A 16,114-nucleotide genomic window follows, 5' to 3' on the forward strand; every position below is an offset into this window, starting at 1 on the left:
AAAAAGGAGGGCCCCGCAAAATAACAAGAAATTTCGAAAAAAGAGTGAATATGCATTTAACTATCATTATAAATTTTTATTCTAGCTTTTCATCTGGCTTTGCTCCTCCTTCTTGATAATATATGTTATAATTTTTACTAAATCTTGAAAACCTTTATCGTTTCCCTTGACTCTCATTATATGCAAAGATGATGAACTTAACAAATCAATAACTTCAATTCTGAATTTGAGTTTTCGTCCATGGGAAAATTTACCGGGAATCGTACCTGCAATGAGGCCAAATTCTTCATCAATACTCACTTTGGTCACCGATCCTTCAAGCTCTTTCAACTCCATTTGGTTTTTGATGACTCGCATAAGGTCTGATGCTCTTAATGCAGAATCAATAATTTTGATATCTTTACTAGTATAAAGATTTGAAATTGGTTTTCTTGACGTGGTGGTAGTAGTAGTCGGCGTCTCTATTTTGCTGCCAGTCAAGGTATGAAAGAGTTTTCTAAACCAATTACACTTGACGGTGTTTTTTTGCTGTTGTTGCTGTTGTTGCTGTTGTTGCTGTCGTTGCTCCAAACTTGATGGATTTAAGTCTATTAAATTGTTGTGACCTTGCTTTTGTGTTGATATACTTCCCGGTGCTTTGGGTGCAGTTCTCTTCGGATTCATTGATAATCTCTTAAACAATGATGTTTCATTGTGCTTTCCGAAATCATCTTGAATAGGACTGCTTATCAAATTAGTATTAATTTCAAATATCAGTTTTCTCTTAAGGTCAATTGCATTGGTATCTCGATTACTCTTGGGCAACTGAACATTAGGACTCCTCTGAATTTGGGAAGTACTGAATATTCCTGTTGAAAGTCTCGACTTTTTCAATGTACTTTTATGTGATGATTCGGTGAATTCTTCTTCTTCTTCTTCTTCCTCTTCTTCTTCTTCTTCTTCCTTCTCTTCTGGCTCTCCTCCTCCTCCTCCTCCTCCTCCTCCTCCTCCACTACCTACTAGACTATTCCTTGAAAGCTCGGCTATTGAATATGTATCATTATTAACTTCAGCTCTGAATGAATTTTCAAGATCATTGTCGTCTTGAATGGTTTCCTCCTCACTATGCTGAGGTTCAGCTAAAGTCTCTTTAGAGTCAACAATACTAGGTTCTACTGTATTTGCTTTGCCCACATCAGCAGTTTTTAAGCTTGAGATTTCTAAATTAGAAAGCTCGGCTTCAAAATTATGATTACTAAGAAATGGCTCTAGGTCATCATGTGCAACAAAGGAATATCTTGAGTCAACCGTAGTGTCATCAGAATGATCTTCCTCGGAGTCATATTTGGCATCTCTGTGTAGTTGAAAGTTTCGATTTGGAAGACCTTGCAGAGTTTGCTTCTGCTGCAGCAGCAGTTGTTGCAGTTGTTGTTGTTGTTGTTGTTGTTGTTGCTCTTCACCTTCTTCATCGTCCTCCCTAATAGCATCTCTTACTTTGATCCCCAAGCCTGCAAAGGTCTGCTTTGATTTGTTTGATCTTCTCACTACGGTGTTAGAAGTATTCAATGTATGACTTAATATAGTCACATCACCTTCTTCATTCATAACAGTATTTGCTTTCAAAAGACCACCAAAAGAAACCCTTGAAAATTTTAAATTGGGTATAAGTGACAAATTAGTTTCGTAGGCTTCTTCTTCTTCTTCTTCTTCTTCTTCTTCTTCTTCTTCTTCTTCTTCTTCTCCTCCTCCTCCTCCTTCGGCTTCGGCTTCTCTTTCTTCTTCTCCTTCTCCTCTATTGCTTTGATATAAATCTGCTGTAGAATCCATGTTGATGTTTATTTTGTTCTCATCAATATCATTAAGCATCGACTTGTAATGATATTGACCAGATCTCCTGGCCAAAGATACTTTTGAAGATGAATGCATTGACCTGAGACTCTCGTGTTCATTAAATTTGTCAACTGATATAAGGTCATCATTGTTTTCATTCTCATTACTTACATGTTCTTGCAAATAATCAGACAAGTACCTCGAGCTTGAAGTTTTTACGGTCTTCAGCAGTGGTGGATGTGCTGGTGCCGAATTCAACAATGCAGAAAGATTTCTTGAACTTGAGGTCTTGAAATCGTTGGTAAATCTATTCTTAGGTGGTGCAACTTCAATACCTAGCTTGTGTAACACCTTTAAAGTATTTTCATTACTCTTTGGAATATTTGACCTTGAAGAAGCAGCCAATGTTTTAGCTCTCCCCAATGTATGTGATCGAGGATCTAACAGCGATATCAATGTTGGGGTAGAATCAGTAAATGAGCGACGATTACTTGCATCAAGCAATCCCTCAAAATCATTAGCACTTTGTCTCTTCTTCATCTTGACTATTGCCTCTCTCTGTTTCATTTGTAACTGTTGCTTCTCAGCGAGCTCCTTTTCTTCTTGCTCTAGTTTCAACTTCATTTTAGCCAAGTGTCTCTTCTTTTCCTCAAATTCACGTTTCGCTTCTTCTTCTTCCTCTATCAATTTTCTTTCCCTAACCTTGTTTTTGAGTCTCACTTGCTCTGCAAGTTCTCGTTCCCTCTTGGCTAACGTGTTTTCTCTTTTCCTTTTTTGTGATGATGATGACAATGTTTTTGTTGTCGCTCCAATGGGAATGTTTTCTTTATCTTGATCTTTGTTAAACATCTCGTCCCAGATGTTTTCAAAATTGATCAGCGACTGAGTTCCCATCGTTGCTGTTGTTGCTGCTGTTGTTGCTGCTGTTGCTTCAGCTGCTGTTGTTTCAGCTGCTGTTGTAGTCATTGTCTTTTTGGATTCATTGTTTGGTTTATTTTCAAGGGAGAGTGGTTGTAGTTGGGGAATTCCCTGTGATAACTCTGTGCCGCCATCTTGCTCTGATGGCAATGATGAGTTATTGGTTTTCGAAGAATTGGACTTTAAAGAACGAGTTGAAGCATTGCGGCTCTTATAATGAGTGTTGACCATTTTCTTTTTGTTGAAAGAATTGGAAGCTCTAAATTGTTTCAAATTCGAATTTGAATTCAAACTTGCATTTACGTTTGCGTTTGATCTATTGGTGACATTTCCCAAAACCTGTTTTGACGAAACTGATTTCAATAACATTTTATTGGAATAAATTGACGTTGATTTAGTAATCTTTTTACCTTTTGATGTTGTTGTTGAAACTTGTTCACCAGTTTTATCATCATAGATTGTGATTTGAATAGTTGATGTGGATTTCGGAATCGTGCTCTCTGGTGTGATTGATTCGTTTGATATTGAATTAGTAACATGTTCATTACGGTATTTCATCAACAAATAATAAAACATCTTTTCGGGACACTTTTCAGGCGACATCAATCTGGAAATAATTGTATCTTCGTCGCAGTTGTGAAATAATACGGAAAGATTTTTTAAAATCTCCTTGTCTATATTTGCGGGATACTCGATTGGCTTAACATTAATGTTTCGAACATCCAAAGTTGTAGTAGAAGCATATGAGATATTTGGCTCGGGGTACTTTATTAGTAAAGGATGCATGAGAATATCGTCGATGGAGATACGCTCTGATGGGTTCACTTTGAGCATTTTTGTAATCAAGTCTTTGGCTTCTCTACTCAAGTGGTGTGGGATGATGAACTTTCCGCTTTGCACCTTGAGCAACAATTTTCTAATATTTTCATCGTCAAATGGCAAATGACCCGTTAATAATGCAAAAAGAATAATACCGCATGACCAGATATCAGAGGGGGCGCCATGGTAATTTTTACCAGCAACGATTTCCGGGGACGCATAGTGAGGCGAGCCACACGATGTCTCCAACAACTTCTCTTTAACTTCTAATGCGGCCATTCCAAAATCGGCTATCTTGATATTCTTGCTAAAGTCCAATAATAAATTTTCCGGCTTCAAGTCACGATGACATATATTAAACTGATGCAAGTAATTGATACCATTGATGATTTGTTTGAAATAATACACAGCTTCTGATTCTTGTAATTTGCCCTTTTTGATCAAGTAATCAAAAAGCTCTCCGCCCTCGATGTACTCCAAGATCAAGTATAAATCGTTTTTATTTTCCCAAACATCGTATAGTCCCATAATGTTTGGATGTGAAATTAGTTTCATTATTATTATTTCTCGTTCAATTCCATAAGGCAAGGTATGAGCTCCTTCGCCATCAACTCCGCTATCACGAGAATGACGTTTGTATTTTGGATTTTCCAATTTTTTAAAGTTGGATTTCGGTACGATTTTGACAGCCGCCAATTGGCCCGTTTCGATATTTTTGGCCAATCTTACTCTTCCTGTTGATCCTCTCCCAAGCGTTCGACCTAATTTCCATGGTCCTATCTTATTCTGTGATTTTCTCTTTTTGGAAGATGAATTGGTGTTTGTTGAGATTTGTGACAAGCGTTTAGTAGCGTTTGTTACCGATTGAACTACTTTATCAACATTAGTAGAGGAAGTTGTCGGCTGTATTCTACTACTGGCGCCAAAATGAGATTGTGAGTTTTGCTGAACAATAGTGACCATTGTTTGTAAATGGAAGATAGTTCTTGAGTGTTATCCTCTAGGTTATAAGCGAATGAATTGTAGTGGGTTATAAAGAATTTGGGGGGTTGGTGTTTTTTCCTTCTATATGAAGCGAATGAATATGACCTGTGTACTGATTAACAAAAATTTCAATGTAGTGGGGATAAAAACTATGTGAATGGGATGATTCTGTGAATAGAAATGATAATGAAAATGGGATCAGTTACAGGTGAAAAGGGTTGGTTACAGATGAAAATGGGTTTGGCTATAGGAGTGTGTTTTCTCTCTCTCTCTCTCTCACCGGAAAAGTGCCACGAACAGCACTAGAGTAAATGTGATGGCTAGGACAAGGTAAATAAGTTGATGATGAGCTGTGTTAAGTTAATGCTATTACTGGAGGAAATGTAATGGGCAAAATCTAGCAAAGTGAGTGACTCCCAAACCCTAAATAAGCTTAAAAAGAAAACGGTTTGTAGATACAGTTGGAAATAAACAGGAGTGGGATTTTGGAATATGAATTATTATTATTATTATTCTTTATTTTTTTTTTTTATTTTTCCTTTTTCCTTTTTGCTATAAAAATCACACTTTTACGCAGTTTCACACACTTTTTTCACGGTACCTCAGATTCTCACACTCTCACACTATATTACTTTTTCACCTTGTCTCGCTCTTTTCACTCTAAATTTTGTCTCAATCTCTTAGTTTTAATGTTGAATACTCGACTTTGATAGCTTTTCAATTTTTCGTGTTTCAATGTTTGGAAAAAAAAAAAAAAAAGTCGCAGCGCTTAATTGAAAAACAAACAAATACTGGTACTGCATACACACTGGATCATAACGTTGAAGAAACGACACTATTGAGCAAAGCGAGATAGTGGAGCCACATTGACTAGTTGCCACTGATACTATCGAGCAACGCTAGCTGCTACTGACACTAAAAGTTAGGTGGATAATGATTCTTTTCCATTAGGTAATAATGCTATTGAGCAGAGCGAGATAGTGGAGCACATATAATGAATAGATTGATTTCCCTTTTTCCATTCTCTCTTATTAGAATGCCAAACTCTAGAATGCGTCGTGGAAAAAACCAGAATTAATAATACGAGATTATTTTCCTGACGCGACTTGTTATTGAAACAATAAGCTTATTAATTTCGAGCGACACTAGCGAGCGACACTGGCGAGCGACACTGGCGAGCGTAGCAAGCTAGTGGAGCAAGCTAGTGGAGCAAGCTAGTGGAGCAGCAGTATGTAGTATCAGCTATTGAAAGAGAATCTCCATTGAAAGAGAATCTCTATTGAAAGAGAATCTCCATTGAAAGAGAATCTCTATTGAAAGAGAATCTCTTTTTGGTATAGTATCAGCACTATTGGGAGAATCTCTTTGGTGTGTTTTTGGATGATGGGAAACTTATGAGGTTTATATATGCTTCATAGTAGAGAGTAGGAGACGGTTTTAATTGTAGAGTAGCATAGTATAGATTACCATTGTAGAGATAGCATAGTATAGATCACCATAGTATAGATCACCATGGTATAGATCACCATAGTATAGATCACCATGGTATAGATCATCATTGATATAGATCACTATGGTATAGATTATACTAATTAGCCTGTTACAACACTATCTCGCTCTGCTCGATAGTGGAACAACACTCAGTAGCTTTTTACAACACTATCTCGCTCTGCTCGATAGTGACCATTGGTGTACCCCTGGAAAAAGGGTATATCTTCTAATATATAATCTATTTTTCTTTTATTCTAAATATTATATCAATATAATCCTTAATATATACCTATTGATATAGCCAAGAATAATCTAGCTTGTAATAATAAACAAACTGCTTGATAATCTGTATTACCTAGTAATTTATTGGTACTAATATACTCTCTACACACTACTCTCTACGCACTATACGCACTACTCTCTACGCACTACGCACTACTCTCCACGCACTATTGCTCCACTAGCTGGCTTCGCTCCCGTCGTTCTTTTTTTCACTTTTTATGTCCAGTATCTCCTATGGTTAGTATATATATGTTTATAGATTATTTGTTATATAGTTTATTATATACCTATATAAACATATGGGACACTATCGAGCAACACTATCGAGCAGAGCGAGATAGTGTTGTAAAAAGCTACTGAGTGTTGTTCCACTATCTCGCTCTGCTCAATAGTGGAGCACATATAATGAATAGATCGATATCCCTTTTTGCAAAGAAAACAGGGAAGTGATGTATTGCTCCATCTCGTTTTGCTCCATCTCGTTTTGCTCCATCTCGTTTTGCTCCATCTCGTTTTGCTCGATACTGTTGTTACTATGTTTTGCACGATAGTGTTGCTACTATGTGTTGCTCGATAGTGTCGATAGTGTCGGTCGATAGTGTCATTGACAGCTAGTGTGCAACACTATCTCGCTCTGCTCGATAGTGTTGCTCGATTCATCTATATTCTCATCTTAAAATATATAATCTGTTATATAATATTTGTAGTATATTCCTAATCTAGATTATTATTATGACTATCGAGCAGAACGACAGTCTTTATCGAGCAAAGCGTGAGAATAGAGTAGCTTACACAAAGAGTCCAAGGGATAAATTAGTCAATGTGCTCCACTATCAAAAAAAGTGAGATAGTGTTGTAACAAGCTACTGTGTGTGTATTTACACAAGTGCGACCAGCTGTGGCTACTAGGCCAACTGAAAGATGTCTAAAGTAGACACATATGCACATAGTTGTAACAGTATCAAGCAAAGCAAGATAGCGAAGCAACACTCAGTAGCTTGTTACAACAGTATCTCGCTTTGCTCGATAGTGTTGCACATTGAGTAGTTACTATTTGGATACTATTTGCTAGTTAAAACTGGTTAGTTATTATGACAATCGTAGCCGCGCGCGTGCACATAATCGTCTCATCTCATTTACCTCTAAAAGATAACTCATTTAGCTCTATAAGTTATCCAAGTAATTAGTAAGTTATTTTTGATATCAGTAAATGAATTCAATTAACAAAGGCTCGTTATCAAGCAAAGAACATCCTTCTATTAAAGAATGAATTGTTTTTCACTTTTATTGGAGAATGAATCCCTTTGAGAGATGTTGCACTCTACTTTTTTTGGTCTCAATTTGTAGCAAAAATTCGAGCAGAGCGCACTTTCGAGCAGAGCGAAATAGTGCCGGTGGCAGCTAGTGTTGCTCGATATCATTGGCCCTTCTTAGTGTAGCAGTACTGACTAGCTTGTTATAACACTATCTCACTCTGCTCCCTATTGGAGCAGTTCTGACTAGCTTGTTACACCATCTCGCTCTGCTCCCTAGTGTTCAAAACGCTACCAACCACTATAATTTTTTTTCATAAAAATTTTTCAGCCAATTGAAAAAACTGCAACGTTTCCATTTCTTTCCCCAATTTCTTTTCCCCAATTGGTGATTCCACATAGATATTGACTTACAAAATGTCAAACGAAAGAACATTTATTGCTATTAAACCAGATGGTGTCCAAAGAGGCTTAATTTCAGCCATTGTTGGTAGATTTGAAAACAGAGGCTACAAATTAGTTGGTATTAAATTGGTTCAACCAACTGAATCGCTTTTGAGAACCCACTATGAAGATTTACAGTCCAAGCCATTTTTCCCTTCATTGTTGAGCTACATGTTGAGCGGTCCAGTTTTGGCTACTGTTTGGGAAGGTAAAGATGTCGTTAAACAAGGTAGAGCTATTTTGGGTGCTACTAATCCTTTGCAGAGTGCTCCAGGTACTATCAGAGGAGATTTTGCAATTGATATGGGCAGAAACGTTTGTCACGGATCAGACTCTGTTGAATCTGCTGAAAAGGAAATTAACTTGTGGTTCAAGCCTGAAGAATTGGTTGAATACAAACCAGCCTTATTCGGATGGATTTATGAGTAAAAAAGAAAAGAGTGGGCACTATTAAGCAGAGTGGGCACTATCGAGCATAGCGAGATAGTGGAGCACACTAAGTGCCACAGGCATCATCTCCAATATCGAGTGACCCTAAGGATATTTTAGTTAATAGTCTTTTAGGCAACACCCTTTTTTTTGAAAAAAACCAATTTATTCAGTTATTACTAGGTGTCGCATTGACATTATTTGGTGGTGGTAAAGGGAAAAGTCTCTGGCCTGTCTTGTCTCTGGCATATCTTGTCCCTAGCCTGCCTCATCTCTAACCTGCCTCATCTCTAACCTACCTCGTCTCTAACCTGCCTCATCTCTAACCTGCCTTGTCTCTAACCTGCCTCGTCTCTAACCTGCCTTGTCTCTAACCTGCCTTGTCTCTAACCTGCCTCGTCTCTAACCTGCCTCGTCTCTAACCTGCCTTGTCTCTAACCTGCCTCATCTCTTCTTCTTTCTTATAGCAAAAAAAATTGAGGAAAAAAAAAAAAGTATGGTTTAGATGTAAACGATTTAAGCACTACATCTTGTCACCTTCTAACCCCATGGCGTCTATTGAGCAAGATGACATTTTCAACGTTGAAGATGATGAAATGGAAGACGAATATCAAGAGGAAGAACCACCTCAAGATTATGATATGAGGGATGCCGATGAGGAGGATACCCAAGCAAGAGGTGATGATAGAGATACTATGCAAGTAGATGAAGATATAAATGAAGGGCTAGAAGATGAAGATGATGAAGGACAAGTAGAAGGAGAAGAAGAAGAAGAAGAAGAAGAAGAAGATGATGATGATGAGGAGGAGGAGGAGGAGGAGGAGGAAGATGTCGACGAAGAGGAAGGCGACAAAGGAGCTGAGGAAGGTGAAGAAGAAGAAGAAGAAGAAGAAGAAGATGAAGATGATGATGACGAGGAAGAGGAGCAAGAGGAGCACGAAAAGCTGGAAAAGCTGGAAATTGCCGGAAAAATTGTCAAGGACAACAATCCTGAGAATATAGCGCATAAAGTGAGTAAACTGATTGATGAGGTAAATGACCTGAGTTTAGAACAACAGGAAGGTAAAGAGCCAGTACCCAACAGCATACCAGAGAACAATCAGGGTTCATCGAGACCGTCCTCGTCGTTAAAAGAAGACCTCAATAATACTAAACTACCGTCTGAAAACACAAAAGATACATCAATTGACGATAGGGAAGAAACAACCAATGTCATTGAGGAAAAAGAGGAGATGGTGGAGGTGGAGGTGGTGGAAATGGAGGCCGAGGAAAACCTATCTTTTCGAGAACAGATAATTGCAAAAGCGCAAAAAGCAACTGAATTTGATATTATACCACAAGTGGCTATACCTTATACATCTCAATGTCATACATTGGCATTTACTCATGGTCCCAAGTGGATATTGACTGGTGGAGAAGATGGTTTCATACGAAAATATGACTTTATACTGTCTATACAGGGGAAAGCACCGCTTACCATGGCACAAAAGCACAATTTATCTGACTCATTGACTAATGCAGGTGTTATATGCTCATACTGGGAAAACGAGCAGCCATACACAAGAAAGCAATTAATGAAACTAAACCCAAAACTAAAGGATTCTGATTTTTCAACTGGTAGTGTTTCTTATGAACCCAAGATTAACCCTGTTTATGCATTAGAAGCCGAGAAAAATGGTTATTGGTGTTTAAGTGGACTTTCTTCTGGAGGAATATGTTTATATACTATGAGGTATAACGAAGGCGCAATACATTACTACTTCAACCATGGCACCAAACAAAACCCGCGACGTGGACATACTGACACTGTGAGTGTGCTCAGATTAAACCATGAAGAGAACAAATTTATAAGCGGATCATGGGACAAGACGATACGAGAATGGGATTTGAACACTGGGAAAACAATAACCGAGTTTCTCCCGTCTTCGGGTCAAATATCAAATATCCAGTTTCGTCCAGATGGGCTCGAAGATGTGACATTTCAGGTTATGGGAACAGAAAGAGAAGCTACCAATCAACAGCAGGAGGAAAGGGCAGGACAAACCGCTGCTACTATTAATAATAACAATAAAAATGACAATGAGTACGACGACGATGATGATGATGATGATGATGTAGACTCCTTATTTGGAGATTCTGACAAAGAAGATGGAAAGGAAAAACAAGACAATGCTACAAAGAGATCTTCAGAGGCACAATCAAAAGTGCACAGAAATTCTGATATTTTCATGAGCTCAAGTATCGATGGAACTATTAACATATGGGATGTTCGAGTTCAACAACCAGTAATACGAATAGGCATTTCCGAGGGAATTCCCCCTTGGTGTATGTCACTGACATGGTCAAACAACGGGGATTTTATCTATGCTGGACGTAGAAATTCCACGATTGAGGAAATATCAATCAAGATGCCGCACAGGAGATCTAGCTCGGGTCATCACAAAGATACGATGGTCCCTAACGTTTCCAAGCTTTTGCAATTCCCCAAAATCAGTGGACCTGTTAGTGCAATCAGTACTATGCCCAATGATAAGTTTTTGCTTTGTGGGTCAAACGATAATATCAGATTATACGACTTGAGATTGTATGACGATTTGAATAATTCCGCAGTTAATTTGAAAAAGCAAGCAACACCATTCTTAATTGTTCCTGGACATCATGGTGGTATGTTGTCGCAATTGTATGTGGATGAAACAGGTAGATTTATGGTTAGTGCAAGTGGATATAGAGGTTGGGGGCACGGTCATTTTACCGATACTGTTCTCATTTACGAAATTGATTTTGAATAAGAAGAAAAATCAAACAATCAAACAACCAAACAATCAGTAGATAGATAAATAAATAATTGATTAAATAAATTTTGAATATACAAGTTACATACAACTTGGAGAAGTGAAACAAAAAGTAGCCAGTTGTATTATTTACAGCTCGAACCCGTATATCGTATTTCTTAACGTTCCTGTGCCCACTTGCAAAACATTTTTTAGTTGCGTTGTGGAAGAAAATAAATTACTAAACATGACCCGCACATCATTTGCAACATTATTGATAATTAAAACTCCTTCTTTTTCAAGAATCTGTCGGCATACTTCACCACCATTACACTTGACTAGAAAAAAGTGGAGGAGGAATCCAAAAACCCCCACGGCAATACTGATCTTGTAGATATTGCGCAACGAAAACCAATTTCTGTTCCATATAACAATTCGTTTGTCATCGTTGGCATTTGGAGTAGGAGAGTGGTTTGGTGGAAATAGTTTTCGAAGAATAGTGTTGGAGGTAATTTTGTATAGTGATGATGAAGTGAATGAGGTGTTTAATGTCAAGGAGGAGCTAAGGGAATTGATATTAGAAGAATAGTCCCCATCGTCGTCGTCGTTGTTATTGTTGTTGTTGTTGTTGTCGTCATCGTCATCTTCTTCATATTGAGTAGAGACAATTGAATGCTGAGTATCATCCTCCTCTGCGAAAAGAACTTGTTGCTCTTGCATTTCATCAAGTGCTTGTCTCATTATTTCATTATCTTGCGTTTGGATCCAATCATGTAATGCATTATCTTGGGGATCTAGAAGATTGGAATAGTTTGAAGCTATATCTTCTCTGGATTTGGATATGTTCGATGTGGTGAGCAACACCGAATGATTATTGTAGTTTGTAAACCACTTTTCCCATGTTCTATTGACATTTTCGCAATGCGCAAGTGGGTACTTTTCAATTAAATCGTTGGCTTTGGCTAAAACTTTGTACAAGTCCGAGTCACTAATGCTATCAAATAATGCAGCGGGTGATAGTATGGTATGTACCAAATCCTGATCTACTTCAATGAAATCGTCTTGCTCTTTAGCCAACAGTAGTGTTTCCCAAATTCTGGGTTTGTATACAAGTAGAGCTGCTGCATAAATATACAGATTGGCAATAACGGATCCATATGCAAAATTGAAATCCCATATAATGAGGATATGTGACAAGTTCATTAAATCGTGTGAAAACATTGTCAAGATTGAAGAAAGACCTTGGAAAAACTTATAGTCATACGCTTTTCCCAGTGACGTATGGTATGAAGTAGATGTTTGTTTAATTAATTCAAATAATTGTGAGTCTGCATTTTCTAAAATTGTTGGAATCAACCTCAAATGGTTAACTGATAAATTGATATCCGAGATCATGAAATCCCTCAAGTGGAAAAGTGCCAAGTTTTCTAGTATGCTAAAAGCAAGATCCTGATCAATATCCTTTTCGATCAATTCGTTGTTGTGTTTTGCATTGTAGCAGACTAACAAAACAATACTGGCAATATCATGAAAGCCTTGGTAGTAATTGAGACTTGGGTATTTCCGTAATAATTTAATTATTAAATTGGATAGCATCTTCTTCAAAGAGCTGATATCTGAAGAACTAAGAATGGTTGTAAATGATGAGCCCTTTTCAAAAACGCTTGTGGATTTCAATGTTAAGGAATCAATAGTGGTGGTATGGTTCAATGACTGGATATGGTTCAAAACAGTGAATGACCTCTGTATATCTAGCTTCACCTGATCTTCATCTTTATGAGGAGGTAAATCAATACATTCCAAGTTTGCCAATAACGAATCTGGAGAGAAACTTGTGTGGTGATGACTAGCAATTGAGCGGGAAGATAATAAAGAATCTGTATTTAGCTGTTGTTTGTTTTTCTTTTCATTCAGTAGTAGTAACAACCTGGGCCAGACTACTCTCCTAATGGCGTTACTGACTAATCCCCCAGTGGAACGTGCCATCTTGGTCAATAAATCCAAATCCATCAATAAATCCAAATCCATCAATAAATCCAAATCCATCAGTGGATTTTCCGTTTCCCCTGAGTCCCTCGAGTCCCCCGAGTCCCCCATTTCTTTTTTATATATTGCATCGTATATTGCTTCAAGCTTGAGTTGATTTGATGTGCTGTGGCCATTGGATACCAGCTCTTCTTCTTCTTCTTTTTCTGTTTGTTCTTCTTCTTCTTCTTCTTCTGTTTGTTCTTCTTTTTCCTCACTATGCAATGATTTCTCTACCTGACTGCCATCCATTTGGATCCAGTGTTCGGAATAGCTGGGAATAAGCGCCGAATATGATAACGATGAGGAAGGAGATCTCGACAACTCCATAGGCCTCGACCGTTGCTGTTTCGCAACAATTGTTTCAGATACACCCATATGGTCAAATCACACAATAGGAAAAGGAGAGAATCACCCTATTTGGCGACTCAAAGTAACAATATCTCTTACTGATGGTTATAACAAGAAGAATAAAAGGGTTCAATATTTGAGATGGAGCAATTGAAAAAATAAAAAAGTGGATTATGTAATCAAAGATAACAATACCACTAGGGAGCGAAGCGAGTTAGTGGAGCAGGATGTAGAGAGTAGAGAGTAGCGACACTAGGAAGTGAAGCGAGTTGCACCACTAGGGAGCGAAGCGAGTTGCACCACTAGGGAGCGAAGCGAGCTAGTGGTGCAGGATGTAGAGTGTAGAGAGTAGCAACACTAGGGAGCGAAGCGAGCTAGTGGAGCAGGATGTAGAGTGTAGAGAGTAGCGACACTAGCTCGCTTTGCTCACTAGTGGAGCAGGATGTAGAGAGTATGTGGGGTTTCGAAATCTGTGATTTCGCTACACTATCTCGCTCTGTTCGATAGTGGAACACTTGCAAATATACTTTAATATATATAACTGGGTGCAACACATGGGTTTGAGTTGTAATGTAACATTTGAGAGAATATATATTTATATGTTTCATATAAGTATTTTGTTTATTTAACTTACCCCCCGCTATCGAGTGACACTATCGAACAACACTATCGAGTGACACTATCAAGATAGTGGAGTAGCTTATAAAAAGACTCCAAGGGATAATCTCGCTCCGCTCGATAGTGTCGATAGTGTCGATAGTGTCGCTCGATTTTTGGCATCTTAAGGGGTAAGAAATTACAACCTCTTAAAAAATACATCTTCCAATTCCAATAGTTTACAAAAGGCAGTTGAAGATTTGTGTAAAGTTGAAAGTAGGCAAACACAGCAAGAATTAATACCATATATTGAGTGGTTATCTTACTTAGTCAATGGTGGCAGCTAGTGTGCTCCATTGGTGGCAGCTAGTGTGCCCCACTGTCACGCTCTGCTCGATAGTGGAAACACAGCAAGAATTAATACCATATATTGAGTGGTTATCTTACTTAGTCAATGGTGGCAGCTAGTGTGCTCCATTGGTGGCAGCTAGTGTGCCCCACTGTCACGCTCTGCTCGATAGTGGAAACACAGCAAGAATTAATACCATATATTGAGTGGTTATCTTACTTAGTCAATGGTGGCAGCTAGTGTGCTCCATTGGTGGCAGCTAGTGTGCCCCACTGTCACGCTCTGCTCGATAGTGGAAACACAGCAAGAATTAATACCATATATTGAGTGGTTATCTTACTTAGTCAATGGTGGCAGCTAGTGTGCTCCATTGGTGGCAGCTAGTGTGCCCCACTGTCACGCTCTGCTCGATAGTGGAAACACAGCAAGAATTAATACCATATATTGAGTGGTTATCTTACTTAGTCAATGGTGGCAGCTAGTGTGCTCCACTATCTCGCTCTGCTCGATAGTAGACTTTTATTGCCATAGCTCTCTTACAATCGCTGTGCCATCTGCGGAGCAGCTCAAAAGTATATCCATTTTTGGATGATAGTCAACTTCATAAACTGCATCCTGATGTCCTTGATATTTACCAAGTAAAGATCCACTCAAATGATCCCAGGCTATGACCGTGCCGTCTTCTGAACCAGACAAAACCTTAACATTGTTGTTACTGAAACATGCTTTGATAGAACAATAATGATCACCGGAGGGAGTGCCTAGGAGTACTGATCCCAAACTCGGTGGCTTTGAAGGATCTCTGTTAATATTGTACGTTCGCACCAAGCCATCAAACGTTCGCATAGCTAGTGTCGACCCGTCGGGAGATGTGACTAGACTTGTTACTGTATCTAGTTGACTGTTGAATTTCCATAACTCCTGCTTGAGATTTCTTATATCAAATGCTACTATTTGAGGATTGATACCACTCAAGTATATAGTGTTGTTGTTTTTTCCCCTTTGGCAACAAGCCGTCAATAAAGGCAATCCAGTCTCAATGCTTGCAATGTTGTGTTTTTCTCTATAATCCCACATCATCATTTTGCCATCATCTGCCACGGACGCTGCTGAGGTCTCATTTAAACCAATTACCTGATTTATAACACTACTGTGGCCTACTAGTTTGCGTAACTTTTGTGCTGTATATGTATCCCATATTCCCAAGGACTGGTCTGCACTTGCCGATACCAATACATCTGTCAACCAACATAGCGAGGTCACTGCACGTTTATGTCCATTTAATGATGCAATGTTTAAATTGACATTTTCAGTCGGTAATTTCCATAATTGTATTGAATTATTACTACCTCCCGTAGCTATCAATGACCCATCTTGGTTGAATTTAGATGTGTTCACAGATCTTGTATGACCTTCTAAAATTATTGCACTGTCATATAGTACACCAGAAGTAGACGTTCCGTTATTCTTTTCATCCACGTGCTTCTCTAAGCTCGTTTCTTGTTTAGCCAAAGACATTGAAATTTTGACCTCACCTTCTTTACTACAATCAATAAGGTCAAATGGTATAATGACTCGCAATCATTGCAAGT

The 16,114-nt window shown here is 38.4% G+C and overlaps 5 protein-coding genes across 5 annotated transcripts; 2 read left to right on the forward strand and 3 right to left on the reverse strand. All coding sequences in view use genetic code 12, as the record gives it.

The window, feature by feature from the left end:
- Positions 1–81: 81 nt before the first annotated feature.
- HSL1 (protein kinase) lies at positions 82–4,509 on the reverse strand (the record flags this gene model as incomplete). Its single annotated transcript, XM_049322924.1, has 1 exon — positions 82–4,509. One exon carries the CDS (start codon positions 4,507–4,509, stop codon positions 82–84), a length of 4,428 nt encoding a protein of 1,475 aa, XP_049181168.1.
- A 3,464-nt stretch (positions 4,510–7,973) lies between these two features.
- Positions 7,974–8,429, forward strand: YNK1 (nucleoside diphosphate kinase; the record flags this gene model as incomplete). The annotated part of the gene is made up of 1 exon (XM_049322925.1): positions 7,974–8,429. The coding sequence occupies one exon, from the start codon at positions 7,974–7,976 to the stop codon at positions 8,427–8,429; it is 456 nt and encodes a 151-aa protein (XP_049181169.1).
- Positions 8,430–8,977: 548 nt separating this feature from the next.
- KGF56_001769 (SAGA complex subunit) lies at positions 8,978–11,218 on the forward strand (the record flags this gene model as incomplete). The annotated part of the gene is made up of 1 exon (XM_049322926.1): positions 8,978–11,218. One exon carries the CDS (start codon positions 8,978–8,980, stop codon positions 11,216–11,218), a length of 2,241 nt encoding a protein of 746 aa, XP_049181170.1.
- Positions 11,219–11,350: 132 nt separating this feature from the next.
- GYP8 (Gyp8p) lies at positions 11,351–13,603 on the reverse strand (the record flags this gene model as incomplete). Its single annotated transcript, XM_049322928.1, has 1 exon — positions 11,351–13,603. One exon carries the CDS (start codon positions 13,601–13,603, stop codon positions 11,351–11,353), a length of 2,253 nt encoding a protein of 750 aa, XP_049181171.1.
- Positions 13,604–15,041: 1,438 nt separating this feature from the next.
- Positions 15,042–16,040, reverse strand: KGF56_001771 (WD40 repeat domain-containing protein; the record flags this gene model as incomplete). Its single annotated transcript, XM_049322929.1, has 1 exon — positions 15,042–16,040. The coding sequence occupies one exon, from the start codon at positions 16,038–16,040 to the stop codon at positions 15,042–15,044; it is 999 nt and encodes a 332-aa protein (XP_049181172.1).
- Between the last annotated feature and the right edge of the window lie 74 nt (positions 16,041–16,114).

This window comes from Candida oxycetoniae (assembly GCF_023343755.2).
Source record: "Candida oxycetoniae strain CBS 10844 chromosome Unknown scaffold62, whole genome shotgun sequence".
NCBI classification, from domain to species: Eukaryota; Fungi; Ascomycota; class Pichiomycetes; order Serinales; family Debaryomycetaceae; genus Lodderomyces; species Lodderomyces oxycetoniae.